Source organism: Canis aureus, chromosome 24 (assembly GCF_053574225.1).
Source record: "Canis aureus isolate CA01 chromosome 24, VMU_Caureus_v.1.0, whole genome shotgun sequence".
NCBI classification, from domain to species: domain Eukaryota; kingdom Metazoa; phylum Chordata; class Mammalia; order Carnivora; family Canidae; genus Canis; species Canis aureus.
Genome location: NC_135634.1, coordinates 31,343,040 through 31,360,083, shown reverse-complemented (window position 1 = coordinate 31,360,083; position 17,044 = coordinate 31,343,040). Strand labels below are relative to the sequence as shown.

General features: G+C 46.8%; 1 protein-coding gene and 1 long non-coding RNA gene across 3 annotated transcripts in view; one reads left to right on the top strand and one right to left on the bottom strand.

The window, feature by feature from the left end:
- Positions 1–332: 332 nt before the first annotated feature.
- The window catches only part of LOC144296000 (uncharacterized), a 29,560-nt gene continuing 12,848 nt past the window's right edge, over positions 333–17,044 (top strand). The window contains exons 1-2 of one of the 2 annotated variants that reach the window (XR_013363137.1): positions 333–692; positions 842–1,475. This is a non-coding gene — a long non-coding RNA (uncharacterized LOC144296000). Of the gene's footprint in view, positions 693–841; positions 1,476–17,044 lie in introns of those variants that run through there. The other variant, XR_013363138.1, reaches the window with a different exon arrangement.
- Positions 6,326–17,044, bottom strand: part of TRIM35 (tripartite motif containing 35) — a 30,326-nt gene continuing 19,607 nt past the window's right edge. The window contains exons 4-6 of the mRNA XM_077868756.1: positions 15,400–15,422; positions 14,497–14,615; positions 6,326–13,200 (exon numbers count right to left, since the gene is read on the bottom strand). Coding sequence (XP_077724882.1) covers positions 12,623–13,200; positions 14,497–14,615; positions 15,400–15,422 — 720 coding nt within the window. The 3' untranslated portion in view covers positions 6,326–12,622. The remainder of the gene's footprint in view (positions 13,201–14,496; positions 14,616–15,399; positions 15,423–17,044) is intronic.

The window sequence follows — 17,044 nt, the reverse complement described above, 5'->3', positions numbered from 1 at the left end:
AGACAGAGACAGAGGCAGAGGGAGGAGCAGGCTCATGCAGATTGATCCCAGGACCCAGGGATCAGGATCTGAGCCAAAGGCAGGCGCTCGACCCCTGAGCCGCGCAGGTGCCCCCGGCCCCACTGCTCTAACGGTGTAGCTCTAACTCCACTTCCTCACTCCCCAAGGCTGGCAAAGAGCAGCCCAATAAGAGGCACCGCTGTCTTCTGCGCGCTCCTAGGGTTAGGGAAGCGTTAATTAACTCCTTAAAGAACTCCTCAGGCCCGGAGGCTCAGCTGACTTGCGATTGGCTGATGATGACATCATGCCAGTAGCAGGAGCCAATAGCAGCGTCCTTGCTTGGGAAGTTTCCGAAGCCCCGGATGCCTCGACGAGGCCCTGGGTCCGCGGGGTGGTGGTTTGCGCCCGGCGCCGGCCCCGCCCTGCAGACCCGGACCTCCCTGCTCCGCGGTCGCGGGTGGGCGCGGGGCAGCCCTTTGCGGGGGTCTGACTTCACTTTTGCCTTTTTTCTTCTTTTCCTGGACGCCTCCTGCCTCTTCTTTCTCAGCAGGTGGCCCTGCATCCTGCGGAAAGCCATCCTGGATTCACCAGGAGTCGCTGCGGATGCTGCTGTTTGTCCCCACGTTGTCATCCATCCTCTGTCTGGGGATCGGGTCCAGCCTTTGTGCTCCCTTCTCTCTCGTCTGTTCGGGGTGCGCCCTCCTCCTGGCCTCACAGTCCTGCAAATAAAAAACCCTGCGTCGGGGACCCCAGTCACCACCTGATTGTCGCCTCTAACCGACTCTTTATTTTCTGAATGTCCCCCTTTTCTGATTTTAAGTGTAATGCTTTCTCTTTTTAGAAAAGAAAGGAGGAAGAGGAATGAGGGAGGAGGAGGAAGAAAGCAAAAGTCATATGTAAACACACCATCCACAGACACCCATTGTTCACAATATCAGGTATTTGTGTCAAAAATATGATAGACTTACAAATTTGGAATTGCATTGGTTCTAGTTTGCCTTTTTTTTTTTTTTTACCTTGGCTTTTGTTATGTAGCATTTCCTCATGTCCCAATATTGTGAGAGTGGGGGAGGGGGTACATTACTTGGCTGTTTTGTTTTTTAGTGGCTTCGTGGTATTCCAGCATTTGTATAACTTATTTCTATGCCCCTTCTTCTGTATATTGATTTCCAACTATTCCCTATTTTAAATAATGCTGTGATAAACAGGAGCCTTTCAACATAATTTTTTTGTGCCAATATCTGAATATCTCCTCGAGATGCAATCTTAGGGATATGATCACTTTAAAGATTTCTTTTGCTCCCAAATATTTTGATTAACCTATCTTGTTATTCCAAATTAAATTAAAATCGCGTTGTCTAATTTCAGAACCAAATCACAGGTATTTTTATTTATGATTGCTTCTTCAGTAAAGCTTTCCAGTTCTGTTTTAAAATTTAATTCAAAAAAAATAAATAAAATAAAATTTAATTCAAGAGGTCGTTTTTATATTTTAGTTGATTTCGTGAAATGGAAGATTTTTTTCGATCATATTTCCAAGGTGGGTAGTGCTGGCATGAAAAGGTGTTGGTTTTTATAAGGTAACATCATTTGGATTCACTTTACCACATCTCCTGGTCGTTCTGCTTTTAGTTGATTTTTCTTGGGTCTGTAGGGAATTATTACAAGCAGCAAACTTGCAGTGTACGCCCAACTACTTGTCATAGTTGTCGGTGTTTCTGTCGCTGTGAAATACCCTTTCAAAGCTCACTTTGTCCTTTTCCTCTGAATGTCTGCGTGCAATTATTGGTGCCAGCCTTGTTTTCTTCTTATTTGGATGTGTGGTTAGAAACCAGACTCCTTGCTACTGTGGTTCAATTTCTCAATTTTTATCTGAGAAGCATTTTTAATAAGCAGCTGATTGCAGTTTTAAAAACCTTATTTGCAAATCTTAATAGGAATGTATGTGTTGACTTAGCGACTGTTATATTGAATTTTATGGCTTCTTGTTCCCTTTGTTTTCACTTTTGCTGTGGGCACTATCTTTTTTTTCTTTCCTCTTTGTTCATGCTTTGGAAGGAAAATATGCTGTTTTAAAAGTCTCCTAGTGTTTCAGCAACCTTCCAGTATATACTTAATTCGATATAAAAGTGCAGAATGAAACATTATTTTTTAAACGATTTTATTTATTTGAGAGAGAAAATGAGCGAGAGAGAGAGTGAGAGAGAGAGAGAGAGAATGAGCAGGGTGGAGGGGAGCAGAAGAAGCAGACTCCCCACTGAGTAGGGAGCTGATGCTTGGGCTCTATTCCAGGACCCTGGGATCATGACCCGAGCAGAAGGCAGACACCTAACTGAGTCACCCAGGTGCCCCTGAAACATATTATTTTTTTAAGATTTTATTTATTTATGAGAGAGAGAGAGAGAGGCAGAGACACAGGCAGAGGGAGAAGCAGGCTCCATGCAGGGAGCCCGACGTGGGACTCTATCCTGGGTCTCCAGGATCACGCCCTGGGCTGAAGGCGGCGCTAAACCGCTGCGCCACCCAGGCTGCCCTGAAACATATTATTTTAATTGTGTTCTTTCCAACCCCTTTTCCTCATGCAAGGGTCTTTAAAAAACTTTACTTCTCTTAGCTCCAAATTTTCTGGATTTGGTGAATATAACCTGGAGTTATGTAATCAGATTATTGTTGTTAAATTGCACTTAACATTATATATCATCTCTTCCAGAAATAATTTTTGACATTTGCAACCTAATCCGTCTTCAACACAATTATATAATCAAGCGAGACAGGGTTTAGGGACGGTATATTTTTTGAATCCTTATGTTTTTGAAAATGTCTTTTTTTTTTTTTTTACTTTCACGTAACGTGTGTGGGTATAAAATTCTCAGACAATTCAGAATTTGCTCAAGATTCCATATACATTCCCCCATTGTCTTTTGGTAACACAGGCTGATTTTAATTCCTTTGTACATAACCCGCTGTTTGTTGTTGTTTTCCTTTGGTGTCATGGATATTAGGAGAGTTGATTTTATAGCCTGTAAATCAAGTATTTGCCATGAGTTTGTCCAGAATGTGATACACACTTTCAACCTCCAGTTATGCCAGTCATTTTATCATTTGTTCGGATTTTTTCCCTGTAATTCTTAAGTTGGATATCTATTTTGTCCTCCCTGTCTTTTTCTTCTTTCAAAAAAGAAAAAAGCAAAGTCCATCACCTCTATCTTCTGGCAGCGTTTCCAAGTCCGTCTTCTGCATTCTTTGCTCAGTTATACCCATGTTACAACTCTGATCTTCGCTGTCTCTTCTATTGGCTTCGGGTCTGCAGTTGGCTTCTCCGCTTTCCTGCAGTTCTGCACTCCCTCACTCTGTCCCTCTCCATGGTAGCTTGCTCCCCTCTTACTCCCTCTGCCCCCGTTGACACAGACAAGACTCCTTGTTGAGGATGCTAGAGATTCTTCTGGATGTAGCAGCTGGCCTTTTAAAGGAGTATGTGCTCCCGCAGAGTCAGGCTGATTCTCTTCCTTTGTTCTGTGGTATTTTCTCATGCTCCCTGTTGCTTTTAATCCATAAATTCATCCTCTGGAAGGTGGTATCTAACTAGACACATGGATTTCCTGGGCCCCACACAAGGTCCACTCAGGCGACAGCGTGTACACCACCGAGGGCCATTCTGATGGCCCGGCTCCCAGCACCTCCCAGCTTCCAGCAGGCACCAAAGTGGGGTGGCTCTGGTGTGTGCAGGTGGGATGTTCTGGGCTGACAGCTCTCCTGAGACTATGAAGAAATGGACTAATATGCACAAAAACACGGCGACGACTAAACTATAGACCTGTGTGCTCCCTCGTAGGGCTCCCTCTGCCCTGTCTTGTAGGGACACCTCCCTGGCCGCCGATGCTGCCACCAGTCCCCTGTGCTTTCCACCTTTTCTGGGCTGTGTGGTCACTAAGTGTGTATGGCAGGATGAAGGACAGAAGGACACAATACTTCTGGCAACTGCAAAGAACAGCTTGGGGACTGTAGAGGGCTAGAATATGTAAGGAAGATCCCTCAGTTAAAATAATGTCCTGATCCTGAACTGCAACTGGGAAAGTCATGATTTCCAGGTGAGGGGAATGGCTGGATCTCACAGCTTCAACTTTTGTTTCCCAAATTCACTTTCCCCTTAGGTACTGATTTGTTCCTTTATGCGTTTATTTACTCAACAAATCTTAGTAAGCTCCCCAGTCACTGCTGCGCTGTCACCCATGGCCCCGCAGCATGGTCTTCCTCCTTCAATTCCCACAGCTGAGACCAGCTTCACAAACAGCAAGAGAATAAAGCAAGGAGGAAAAAAAAAAAATTTGAGAATAAAGCAAGAGGGACTCAGAGGCATGACTTTGTAGCACCAACAGGACCACCTGCTTTGAACTCCAAAGTCTAACACCAGAACCTTCACAGTGTCTGGTCCTCGCAGTACAGATGGGGGAGAGATAGATGGAGAGACAAAGTAGCTTCTGAGGTCTCGTGGGTGGGTGTTTCAAGAGACACTCAGGGTGGGTGCTAAAAACCCCACTCCCCTGGCTTTGGAGTTAGGGGGCCTTCCTCCCAACCTCTGCCAACGGGTTGCTGATGATGTGAGTCTTCATCTTTTCTTCTGTCTTTGCTGATGCTGGGAGAAGCTCTGCCAGCTGCGGTGATTAAACTGTGGAGTTGGAGAATCACTTTACGTCTTCATGTAACAGGAGTTTCAGGGTCTTTCCACACTTGCTGGCTTCCTTCTACCTTCCACATGTTTCTTTGCGTCTGTCACACCATCTTCCCCTGGTCCTGCCTCTGGGTCTCTACCCGAGAAACCCGGGCCCCCCTCGGAAGGTGTGAGTGCTCCCTAGGCTGCTGCCCCTGCCCTCTCCTTTCATTCTAGACCCTCTCCATGTGAGAACTCGGGCCCCAGTAGCTTCCACCAGAGGCCTCTGCCCTGACTCTGGACTCCACTCCCGGTCTCCCATCCAGATCCTGAGCCAGAGCGCCCCGATGGCCGTCCCTGTGCTTCCACCCAGAGTCGTGCCGCACCACCCTGAACCTGGTGCTCCCCTGGCCCACTCCTCAACTCCTCTGGGACGACACTTCAGCAAGCCAGAAACTGCTGACCAGCACCCCTGACCCGCCTGACCCCCTGCCTTCCCCCCACCCCAATGCTGCCTGGCCGTCCTGCTCCTCCAGTATTTCTAATGCCCACTCCTCCTGACCCCATGGCTCCCCTTTCACAAACCGAACTGCCTCAGTTATGCCACATTTATTGCCGCACACCCCAGATATTTGGGAACATGGGGATGGCACCAGACCTGGGGTTGAGGTCTGGTTCTGCTACTCACTGGTCACATGCTCTGCGGACTGCCCAGCGTGCCTCCCTGGTGGTCAGGATTACCGGGAGAGGGCCTGTGTGAAATGTTCTGGAAGTAAACAGGTGAGCTTCACACCTGGGTACAGTGCTTGAAGGGCCCCTTCAGACAAGAGCTGAGACAAAGCAGGGAGGGAGCTGGGAAGCCTAATGGCTCAGTGGTTGAGCCTCTGCCTTTGGTTCAGGTCCTGATCCTGGGGTCTTGGGATCAGTTCCCCATTAGCCTCCCTGCAGGGAGCCTGCTTCTCCCTCTCCCTATTTCTGTATGTCTCATGAATAATTAAAGCCTTTTTCTTAAAAAAAAAGGGGGGGGGTGAGCCAAAGAGCAGGGGCGTTTGTTGAACCCACTGCACAGACCTTGCCTGGTGCGCGCACCACCTGCACCACCTCCAACCCCCGGATCCCCAGGGCTCCACGATGCTCCTCTCCCAGCCTGGGGGGTTGGGTCCCAGACAAGGGAGGGCGGAGCGTAGCTTGACTTCCCAGGCCCTCCACCTCAGATCTCCGTGCTGGGTCCGCATTGTTCCCAGACTGATTGTTTTCTGAAATACATTATGCAAATCCCAGCTAGCCCAGTATCCATAGAAACCAGAATCTTCCATCTTCCTCAGTCTGTTCCCTAACAAAACTAACCCACCCAAGTGACACCCACAAACGAGGACAAAGAGCGCCCAGAGCCGGGGAAGCCTCCCTCTGTGCCGGGGCCTCAGGCTTCGGTGATCCCTGAACCCCTCTTGCCCAGTCAGTCCTCCAGTCTTGGCCGGAGGAAGGAGAGGATGGCACAGGCCAATGCGACAGGCTGCATTTTCTGAGCCCCTGAAAGCAGATGTTGCAGTCGCCACCTCAGCTGGTCCTCTTTTGCCGGACCCAAACAGCTCTGCTGTCACTAAGATCACACAGTGGATGTGCATCTGTTGTTGACATCGTCTTTAATCGCGCACATATAAGCACACGAGCCATCTCTGGAACGGGACAATAGTTTTATTGTGCATGACTGATTATTATTTTTAGCAGCGATTTTTTCAAGACCTGCCCCCTCTCTAGAATAACCTTCATTACACTTCAAACATTATGACTCTAGTCTTCTTTCTCCAGACTCAAAACTTAGGCAGAGCTCCTAGTGCCACACCCAGGTCCTTAAATACTTCACTTGCAGCAGCAGATCCTACCACGTGCAGGACACTGGGCTTCTGCTAGTGACACAGATTGTGAATCACAGGACCTTAGAATCGGAAAAGGCCTTGGAAACAATTATGCAAGTGTCCCAGTTTCCCTTTTTATAGAAGACAACTTGAATGGCTTTCTCTAAAGTCTCACAGTTATTTAGTAGCAGAACCAGGTAAAACAACAGTATATGCCAGACCTACGTGTTTTAGACATTTGCTCCTGTAGTCCCGTAACCACCTTATGAGGTGGCTTATCTCCGTTTGTCCTAAGGTATCTTTTGTTTTAGTTTTTTATTTTTTTAAGTGACTGCTACACCCAATGCAGGGCTCAAACTCACAGCCCTGGCATCAAGAGTTGCATGCTCCCCTGACTGAGCCAGAAGGGCGCCCTTAAGGTATTTATTTTATAATCACAGGATAACGATAAGGCACTGAGAAGTCAAGTAACTGTCCCAAGGTCACACAGTAGATGAGTCAGGCTTTGAACCAGGTTGTCCAAACTCACATCCCAACCTTGTAACACTAGGCTATTTAGGTCTCTAGAGAACTTTGTGAGGCTTGAAATTTTAAAAATCTATGTTGCGGTCTCAGGCTTATCTTCTAATGTCAGGAGCAACTAAATTCAATAATGCTCCCTGTTTTATTTATTTATTAAAGATTTTATTCATTCATTCATGAGAGACACAGGCAGAGGGAGAAGTAGACTCCACGCAGAGAGCCCGATGTGGGACTCGATCCCGGGTCTCCGGGATCATGCCCTGGGCCAAAGACAGTGCTAAACCGCTGAGCCACCCGGGCTGCCTGTGTTCCCTGTTTTAAAACCCAGTGTGAAATATGTGAATGAAAAGAATGAAAAGCTAAATCCACTAGCTAAACTAATTGCACAAAAACATCCATGCCATACCTCCCACTTGAGGATAGGAAATTAATAATATCCTTTGAGAATTCTCCTCTTGGTTGGGTTGCTTAGGGATACTGACCTGGAGTATATGCTTTTTTTTTTTTTTTTAAGATTTTATTTATTTGCTCATGAGAGACACACAGAGAGAGGCAGAGACATAAGTAGAGGGAGAGGCTGGCTCTTTGCTGGGAGTCTGATGCAGGACTCAGTCCCAGAACTCCAGGATTACAACCTGAGCCAAAGGCAGATGCTCAACCACTGAGCCACCCAGGCGTCCCTGGAGCATATGCTCTTAAGTGACAGTGCATTGGGGGAACCAGAATATACTTGTGAACAGGATTTGTGCTCTGCATAAAGTTTTTCTGGAAGTATATCTTATTTTAATGATAATATGGATTGTCCACAGGAGGGGAGCTGAGTATGTGGGCATAAGTGGGAGACTGTTCTAAGTACCTTTTGTACCTTTGAAATTTATAGCCATGTAAATGGATTATCTACTCAAATAATACACACAAATTATAGACAAGATCCTATTGGTCTTTGTGTGTGTGTGTTGCATGTCTGTATGTATAACTCTAAACCCTATTTTTCTTGCTCACTACGAGATAACCATTTTCCCATGGTGTTGAAATTTTTCATATGCTTATATCCTCCTGTACATATAGATCCTTGCTAAAAAAAGAAAAAACCCAACTCATATAGATCCTTGCTAAAAAAAACAATTCAAGAAATTTGAACATGCCCAAGATCAAATTCTATTTTTCAATTTTCTTCGGGATTCATTAATGTGCCATCATTACGTTAACATTCAGAATCTCCCACTTCCTGAAGAATTGGCCAATGTGTATTAGGGCTGTACTATGTTTAGAATATACCATGTGTCATTTGAAACAAACAAACAAAAAAATGACTTCATTTGATCTCGACAGTCTGAGGTAGAAACCCTACTGCTCATTTTAGATGAGAGCACCGAGCACCATGGTTCAAAAGGTTCAGAAAGCTCAGAAATCATATGATTGGTACACCTGGATCCAGGAACCCGTCTTGTGGGTGCCAGACCACTTCCTCCTTACCAAAGATACTGCCCATTGTGTAGAGTTTTCCGGAACAGCTTTCCTGAACTCCAGTGTACACACTCAATGATCTTGGTTACGCCAACGTGGGGTGGCAGTCAGAGAAGCTCTGGGCAGGTCTCAGAAGGTAGCACTGAGCTCAGGACAACTAAAGGCAAATAAAGGAAGGCAACAGGCCCTGCAGGCTGAGGGAATGACAGAGAGCAGCCACTAGAGATGCACAAGTCCAATGGGGCTCAGGAAGGCTGAGCAGTCTGGTAGAGGGTGGTGGCAGAGTGGGCAGGAGCAGCCATGGAGGGCTCTCAAGATGTCACTCAAGAGAAGCTGGGAAAAGCCAGGATGGCACAGTTGCTCTGTGCCAGGACCCCTGGCACTGCCACTTTTCAAACCAAAGGGGTTGTGAGAGCCTTTCACTATTTCATCAACAAACAGCCAATCAAATTCTGCTGAGAGAAATTTCATCCTCCACTAGCAGAAGGGAGCAAGGAAAGAGAGGGTGGATGTGAACTTCAGTGTGGCCAAAACATAACTGGTGGCCAACAAGGGAGTGACAGGAAGCCAGGGAGATCAATGAGGAGACCTTCAGTTATCTCCTTTTGGTGTTTCTCAAGCATGCTTTCAGTGGCTGCTGTCATGAAGTGCTCGCTGTGGGACAGTGCTCACAGGCATGCTACATCAGACCTTTAAGAGGTGGGAATTATCCTCATTTTTACAGATGAGGACACAAGCTCAGGAAAGTAAAGAGTGCCCGGGGAGACACAGCATGTACATGGCAGGACCAACATAACCAGAATTGACAGTATAATAGGTGTTAAGGACATTCCAATCAAAACAGCCAGCTGAAAAACAAAAACAAAAAACCCAAAAAAACAAACCAAACCAGACCAAACCAAAAAATTAGCCAGCTGGATGAAGCCAGGCAGCAGGATGAAGATGTCCTAAGAAGCCTGGGCTGGCAGGACCCATGTTTTTGTGTAGCGGAGCAGGAACTGGACAACGGAAGGAGAGCTGGGTAATGACGAGCTCCAAACTCTGCCCTGGAGAAATGTAGGACTGCTAGGAGTGGGGTCATCACGGTGAGGTGTGACAATGAAGGACAGTGCTTCTGGCATCTACACATGGGATGGACTGAAGGTGGGAGAAGCTGGAAAAGGGGAGGCTGCCTTCAGCCTAGATGTAGTAATGAGGAGAAAACTGATGTTGGGATGGAAAAGAGTAGAAGGCAAGGGTAGGAGAGGGTTCCAAAAAAGAGGACACTTGTGCACCTGTCAACAGGTGAACTGCCCCATGCCTGAACCCAAATCCAAAAAACTGATTTATATACCTGGGCTTTTATATGCCTGGGCTTAAGGGCAGTGTCGAAAGGAAGATTCCTAGGATGCACAAGTAATGAGAGAAAAAATAAGACTTGACATCATCTAAGTTAAAAACTTTGGTTTCAAAGGCCGTCATCAAGAAAGTGAAAAGACAACCCACAGAATGGGAGAAAAAATTTGTAGATCACGTATCTGGTAAGGGACTCGTATTTAGAACATATAAAGAACTCTTACAACTCAATGATACAAGACAAGTAACCCAGTCAAAAAATGGGCAAAGGAGCTAAAGACAGTTCTCCTAAAAAGACATAAAAATGGTGAAGAAGCACATGAAAAGCTGCTCGACATCCTAGTCATCAGGGAAATGCAAATCAAAACCATAATGAGGTATCACTTCACCCCCATTAGGATGGCTAAGTTAAAAGACAGACAACAAGTGCTGACAAGGGTATGGAGTGAATGGAACCCTCATGCGCCTCTGAGAAGAGTACAGAATGGCATAGCTCCTTTGAAAAATAGTCGGGCAGTTCCTCCAAAGGTTAATGAGAGTTCATGCATGATCCGCCAAATCCACTCACAGAAATATACCCAAGAGAATGGAAAAACATATGTCCCCACAAAATATACATCCACACATTATTCATAATGGCAAAAAATAGAAACAATCTAAACATCCACTCGCTGAAGACCGGATAAATAAAGTATAGAATATCCACACAACAGCATATTATCTGATCATAAAAAGGGAATAATGTCATATTCATGCTACAACATAGATGAGCTTATGCTCACAAGAACACTGAAAGGAAAAGGTCAAAAGGAAAAGTGATTTTAGCTCAAATATCATTTTTATTTTTTAAAAAAGAGGCCTAGACTATCCAAATTATCCTATTCAAAAACCCCTTTCCAATAACCTAAGTTGGAAATAAAAAACATTTTAAAAATTTATTGTAACTAACAAAATAATTTCAGGTCAAGATGATCATAGAGATTATATTTGGTGAGCGAGATAAATAGAGAACGCACACTGGTGTCAGATGTGTTGACCACCAAAGTGCCTTGAGCTGCCACGTGCCTGGGTGCCTTCAGACAGGACCTGCAGATGCCCATGTGCCAATATTCCAATCCAGTCCCCTTTACCCAGTGGCATCTCCGACTGCGTCCCTCTCCATGGCCCCTCCCAATTGTACATGTCACGTTTATAACCACTTCATAGTTCTGAACTGTGCTTTTTTTTTTAAAAAAAATGTCCATTTCTGTGAACCTGGAGCAGAGGCAGGAGAATGTATATGAGCCCTCGGTCGGGAACATCCCCCTGGATTAGACCACCACCACCCCTACAGGACAGTATTTCCTTTCACCCTGCTGTTTCCTGGGACAGGACAAACTGACCATAAAGAACTCTCTGCAGGCATGTGTGGGGAAGAAAAGATGGAGGTGCAGGTCCATATGTAGGCAGGGCAGGGTGGGGGCAGAAGAAATTCAGATGAAAACACAAAAGGCAATAGAATGAGAATAAGCAGGTGGAGGCCAGCAAAGGCCAAGTGAGGTACACCTCCCATCCTCCTCCCTCCAGGCACCCCCAGTTCCTACCTCCTGAGTGAAAAGGATCCCTCTCCTTTCTCATTATTTTGTAAGAATGAATCAGAGCTGTTTCTTCCACAGCAACTACAGGACATAATTTTCCAGTCCTCCTATCTCACTAATAGATGAAGAAATTGAGGTCCATAGAAAGAACAGGTCTAAACTGTGATTTTTAAAATTGTGTTTTCTAAGTGAAATAGTCCAAGAAATGTAAATAGATAAATCAGAGCTGACCTGATGGGAAGCTTTGCCTCTGCCAGCAGGCTCCAGAGGGCTCTGTGGAGTAGTTTTAAAATACTGGTATTAAGTAACAGAAAGTTGAGCCTGGGCCCTATCCCAAAGTCACAGCAACAGTTCTGTATGAACCAGAATGTTCTTATTTTCTGTATTTTTGATGCTCTGGCATCTGGGGTCTCAGTGACCACGAGGAAACTGATCCTCCCAGGACTAGCCAATTTCCGAGAAAGCAAACTCCCCTGGGAGCATGCCATGCCTTCCATATGCAAACCAACTGACCCAGAGCTAAACCCCCAGTGGCTTCCTTTACCTGGCTCTCACATGCTGAGCCACGGTGCTCCTGCAGATCATCCTGTCCTGGCCATCTCTGACAACCAGGGGCAGCCCCTATGCTCCAGAGCTCACCAAAATGATTCAAACTAGCAGACCCCTAACCTGTCTACCCACAGCCCTGCCTCACCTGGCCCTGTCTCTACAGTCTCCTACCTGTGCTTCCCCAATTCCCTCTGCCTCCTAAGGAGCCCTCTGTGCTTCCCCAGGCAGCTGCTCTTCATGATGCTCCCCATGGCATGGCGGTGCCCTCCTCCTGGGAACTGTAAATAACAAACTCTTTCCTACTGCAGCCTCTCCTGATCTCAGAGAAAATAAAACCTACATTTTAAAACAGGCCATTCTAGAAGCAAACTTTATCCCTAGATATCTGGGAATTAGGATTTAGAAAATTCACATCCTGAAGGTGCCATGACTCTGGGAGTGAGGTATCTCCTGGATGATTTTCAAGTGCGAGTGAAGAAGGGATCAGAAATGAAGGAGGCAGCTCTCCTGGAGCCACAGGAAAAGGATAAGAGTGGTCAGCAGGAAGATCCTAGCAAAGAGGCAGATGGTTCAGAGGTTATTGAGGTAACATGACTTGAGGAAGGACAGAAAGAAAGCTGGACCATGACACAAGTCCCAGGCACTGTCCAGCAGGCCCCGGGCTGGCCTCAGCCATCTAGCTCCTCCTTGACTGTGATGCGCAGGGGGCAGATGCGCAAAGGTTCGGGGGGCCCGTCCCCCCGTGTACCCCCCAGGTAGAAGTAGGGCCGCACCTCCCCAAAGCGGGCGTGGAAGGTGTAGAGGTGGCAGTGGCTCTCGGCGTCATAGAAGGACAGCTCTCCCTCTTCACACTCCAGCTCCACGCGCAGGCGGCGAGGGATGGCCGGGACCAGAGGCGATGTGGCTGGGTCCGAGGTCACGCAGTGGTCCCCCTCCACCCCCTGCGTGCGGCACACGTACCAGAAGCCTGAGCGGGTGTCGTGGTAGCAGCTGTGCGAGTGGCCCTCGGCACCGGCGTCCTGGCGCAGCCGCACCACGCCCACCCGCCAGCTGGGCAGCCCCCCCAGGTCCACCTCCCAGGTATGGGAGCCCTGAGAGAAGACTCGGGAGCCCAGCAGGCAGGGCGCTGAGGAGAAGCGCTCTGGATTCTCCACCTGCACTCGGTAGCCGTGGTTGGTGACACTGGTGAGGTCATCAGACACAGAGAGCCAGCCGGCTGCTGTATTGGGATCGAAGCTGAAAGGCACTGCAAGCAGAGGCGAGAAGTGGGGGAATATCAGCAAACCTCACGTGCCGCCCTTCTGTCAAGCCAGCTGATGCCTCCATCCCTCCAAAGCGACTGACCAGGTCCCACCTGGGCTCAGGGGGCAGAGGGAGCTGTCAGGGCAGAGGGGATGTGTTACTGGCTGAACCGTGTCCCACCAAAAAGATGTTGACATCATAACTGCCAGGACCTCAGAAGGCAGGCTTATTTGGGAACAGGGTCATGGCAGATGTGCTTAAGATGAGATCAGACCTTAAACCAGTATGACTATTGTCTTTTAGCAAAAAAAGGACAAGAGACACAGATGCGGGAGGGGGGAAGGCCAGTTGATGACAGGGGCCGACATCACAGGGCTCCAGCTGCCCGCCAAGGACTGCCGGCAAACATCGGAGCTCGCAAGTGGCAAAGAAAGATCTCCCCAGATGATTCAGAGGGAGCGTGGCCCTGCTGACACCTTCATTTTAGACTTCTAGCCTCTGGAACTGTGAGCAAGTAGATCTGTCATGTGAAGGCATCCAGTCCCAATCTGCAGTCCTTTGTTACAGCAGCCATGGGAAACCATAGACACGGGGGTCCCGGATGCTCACATAACTGACGAGTTAGAGAAACACGTGACATTCCTCTGGGTCACTGCCCTTGTCCTCTTCTTAAAACCATGATGTCTCAGTCAGCTTGGGTTGCTACATAAAAATACCAAAGACCGAGTGGCTTAAACAGATGTGTCTTTCTCATAATTTTAGAGACTGAAGTCTGAGACTGGGGTGCAGTGCCACTGGGCTTTGGTGAAGCCACTTCCTGGCTTACAGATGGCTGCCACAAGAGGGAGAGAGGAAGAGGAAGCCAGATCTCTGGTGCCTCTCCTTATAAAGCCACTCATCCCATCATAAGGCTCCACACTCAGGACCTCATGTAACCCAAATCATCTGCCAAAGGCCCCACCTCCAAATGCTATCACATCAGAGGTCAGGGCTTCCACATACGAATTTAAGGGCACATAAACACTCAAATAGGTCGTTTCGTTACCCACGCAATAGAGAGGGCAGCTAGTTCCTCTTTCTGCAGAGGTGGCTGAGTGTCAGGACCCAAGAGGAAGGAGTTTTGCCAAGAGAGGTTTAAGCGGTGGGGCAAGGGGTGTGGAGGGCACCAAGGGACCTGTCTGACAGAGGCTGGGGAAGGTCTGACAGGGTGGGAAGCTGGAAGAGATGAAGTCAGCTGGCTCTCTGCCTGGCATGAAGTGCCTCCCCTTCCTGGAACCCCTGCCCACACCCCCCCACTCACCAGATTCTACAGACGTGACCATCTTCCTCCAGACGCGGTACTGTAGGGAGTCTAGATACTTGCAGATGTCAATGAGCATGCCAGGCTGGATGGGCTCGGGCTCCATGGTGCAGAAGAGGCTGGGAAAGGAGAAGTGGGCCTGGTGGGCAGGGCCAAAGCTGTGCATCCTGGCCTAACTGGGTCAGCTGAGAACAGCCAACAGGACTTATTTCTAACCACCCTATGCATCCCTGATGATCAGCCAGTGGCCAACTAGGCTGCTCCAAGCTCCTTGGCATCCAGTACACAGACTCCACCTGCCCCAGCGGGGATAAATATAAATAGGAGGTTCTCAGACACAGTCCCCATCCTTGTGGGCAGAAATCACACTTATACATCTGCTCATGGGATGTCTGAGTCAGAAGGGTCTTCTAGTCCCAATTCTCAAGGTTTCATTGGCCTTGGCCTGAAACACTTCCAGTGACAGGAAATTCACTATTCCCCTAAGCATTCCCATCCCCCATCCTTGTGCAGCTCTGACTGGGATATAGTTCATCACTGAACCAAAAGACATCAACACAAACCAGTGTGCCCTGAGACTCTCAGAGGGAGATGTTAACCAAGAAACAAGCCTCAATGTTAGGAGGACCCACTGAGAAATACAAGCTGTGTGCAGGATGACATATCCCTTCCCTGCACAGTGCATGATCATTTTCTACACACAGGAAAACAATACTTCACCAGTGCCAATTGAAGTGTCATGCCTTAAAAGAGGGCTCTCTCTACCTGGCCAGCCCCTGCCACTCCCTCTGTATGACACCCAGCTGGCATCATTACCTGCCTGGCCCTGGAGCCAACTACAGCTGGCACCCCTGGTATTTCTGCCTGCTTTTCCCCTCCCCTCCACCAGCCTCGGCAACTTACCGGCGTTTTCGGTTTTTGTGTTTCTAAAAGAGAAAAAAAAAAAAACAAAAACACAGAGACATAGACACAAGAAAAAACAAACAAAAAAACAAAAAGCATGTAAGCTTCTGATCTCAAAAGGAGGCCTACATCCCATGTTCATGGATCAGAAGACTTAATATTGCTAAGATGGCAATACTCCCCAAAGTGACCTGCAAATTCAACAAAATTCCCATCAAAATTCTAGCTGGCTTCTTTGCAGACATGACAAGTTGATCCGAAAATTCATATGGAAATTCAAGGGACCCAGAATAGTCAAAACAATTCTGGGCAAGAACAAAGTTGGTGGTTCCCATTTCCCAATTCCAAAACGTATTAAAAACAACAGTAGTCAAGATAGTGTGGTACTAGCATAAAGACAGACATAGATCAATGGACACGGAAGGTCAAGAAGTAAACCCTCATATTTACTGTCAATTAGTTTTCTACAGGGTGCCAAAACCATTCATTCGATGGAGAAAGAATAGTCTTCAGTAAATGGTGCTGGGACAACTGGATATCCACATGCAAAAGAGTAAACAAGGATTTCCACCTTGCACTAGATACAAAAATTTTAAAAATTAATTCAAAACTTTAAACAAGGAGCTAAGCCTATAAAATGCATGACCTTGGATTAGGCTATGGTTTCTTAGATATGACACCAAAAGTACAAGCAGGAAATAAAATGCAGATAAACTAGACTCCATCAATGTGAAAAGCTTCCATACTTCAAAGGAAGTTACCCAAAAAGTGAACAAATAACCCACAGAATGGGAGAAACTATCAATAAATCATATATCTGATAAAAGTCTAATATGCTTAATATAGAAAAACTCTTATAATTCAACAACAAAAAGACAAGCAACCCAATTTAAAAAATGGACACAAGACTTGAATGCACAGGTCCCCAAAGATATATAGATGGCCTGAAAAGATGCTCAACATCATTAGCCATCAGAGAAATGCAAATTAAGGTCACAATGAGAGACCATTTCACACCCTTGCAATGACTATTAGAAGAAAAATAAGAAAAGGTCAGTGTTGGCAAAGATGTGGGAAATTAGTCTTCACATACAGCTGATGAGAATACAAAGTCCATGTAGTTGCCTGGAAAGCAGTCTGGTAGCTCTTCAAATAGTTAAGTTACAAGTTACCATATGATTCCGTACATCTATTCCTAGGCACATAACCAAGAGAAATGAATACGAAAGTCTAGGGGATCCCTGGGTGGCTCAGCGGTTTAGTGCCTGCCTTTGGTCCTGGAGTCCCAGGATTGAGTCTCGGGTCGGGCTCCCGGCATGGAGCCTGCCTCTCCCTCTGCCTGTGTCTCTGCCTCTCTCTCGCTCTCTCTGTCTATAATAAATAAATAAATAAATAAATAAATAAATAATCTTTAAAAAAAAGGAAAGAAAACGTAAGTCTATACAATAATGTGCACATGAATATTTCCAGTCATGTCATTCATAATAGCTTAAAAGCAGAAGCCACCCCAATGTCTGTCAACTGAAGAATGGACACATAAAATGCAGTATATCCACACAATGCAGTATTATTCGGCCATCTCCTGATGCATCCTGCCACAGGATGTGGAGTGAAAGAAGCCAGTCACAAGAGGCTACATATTATA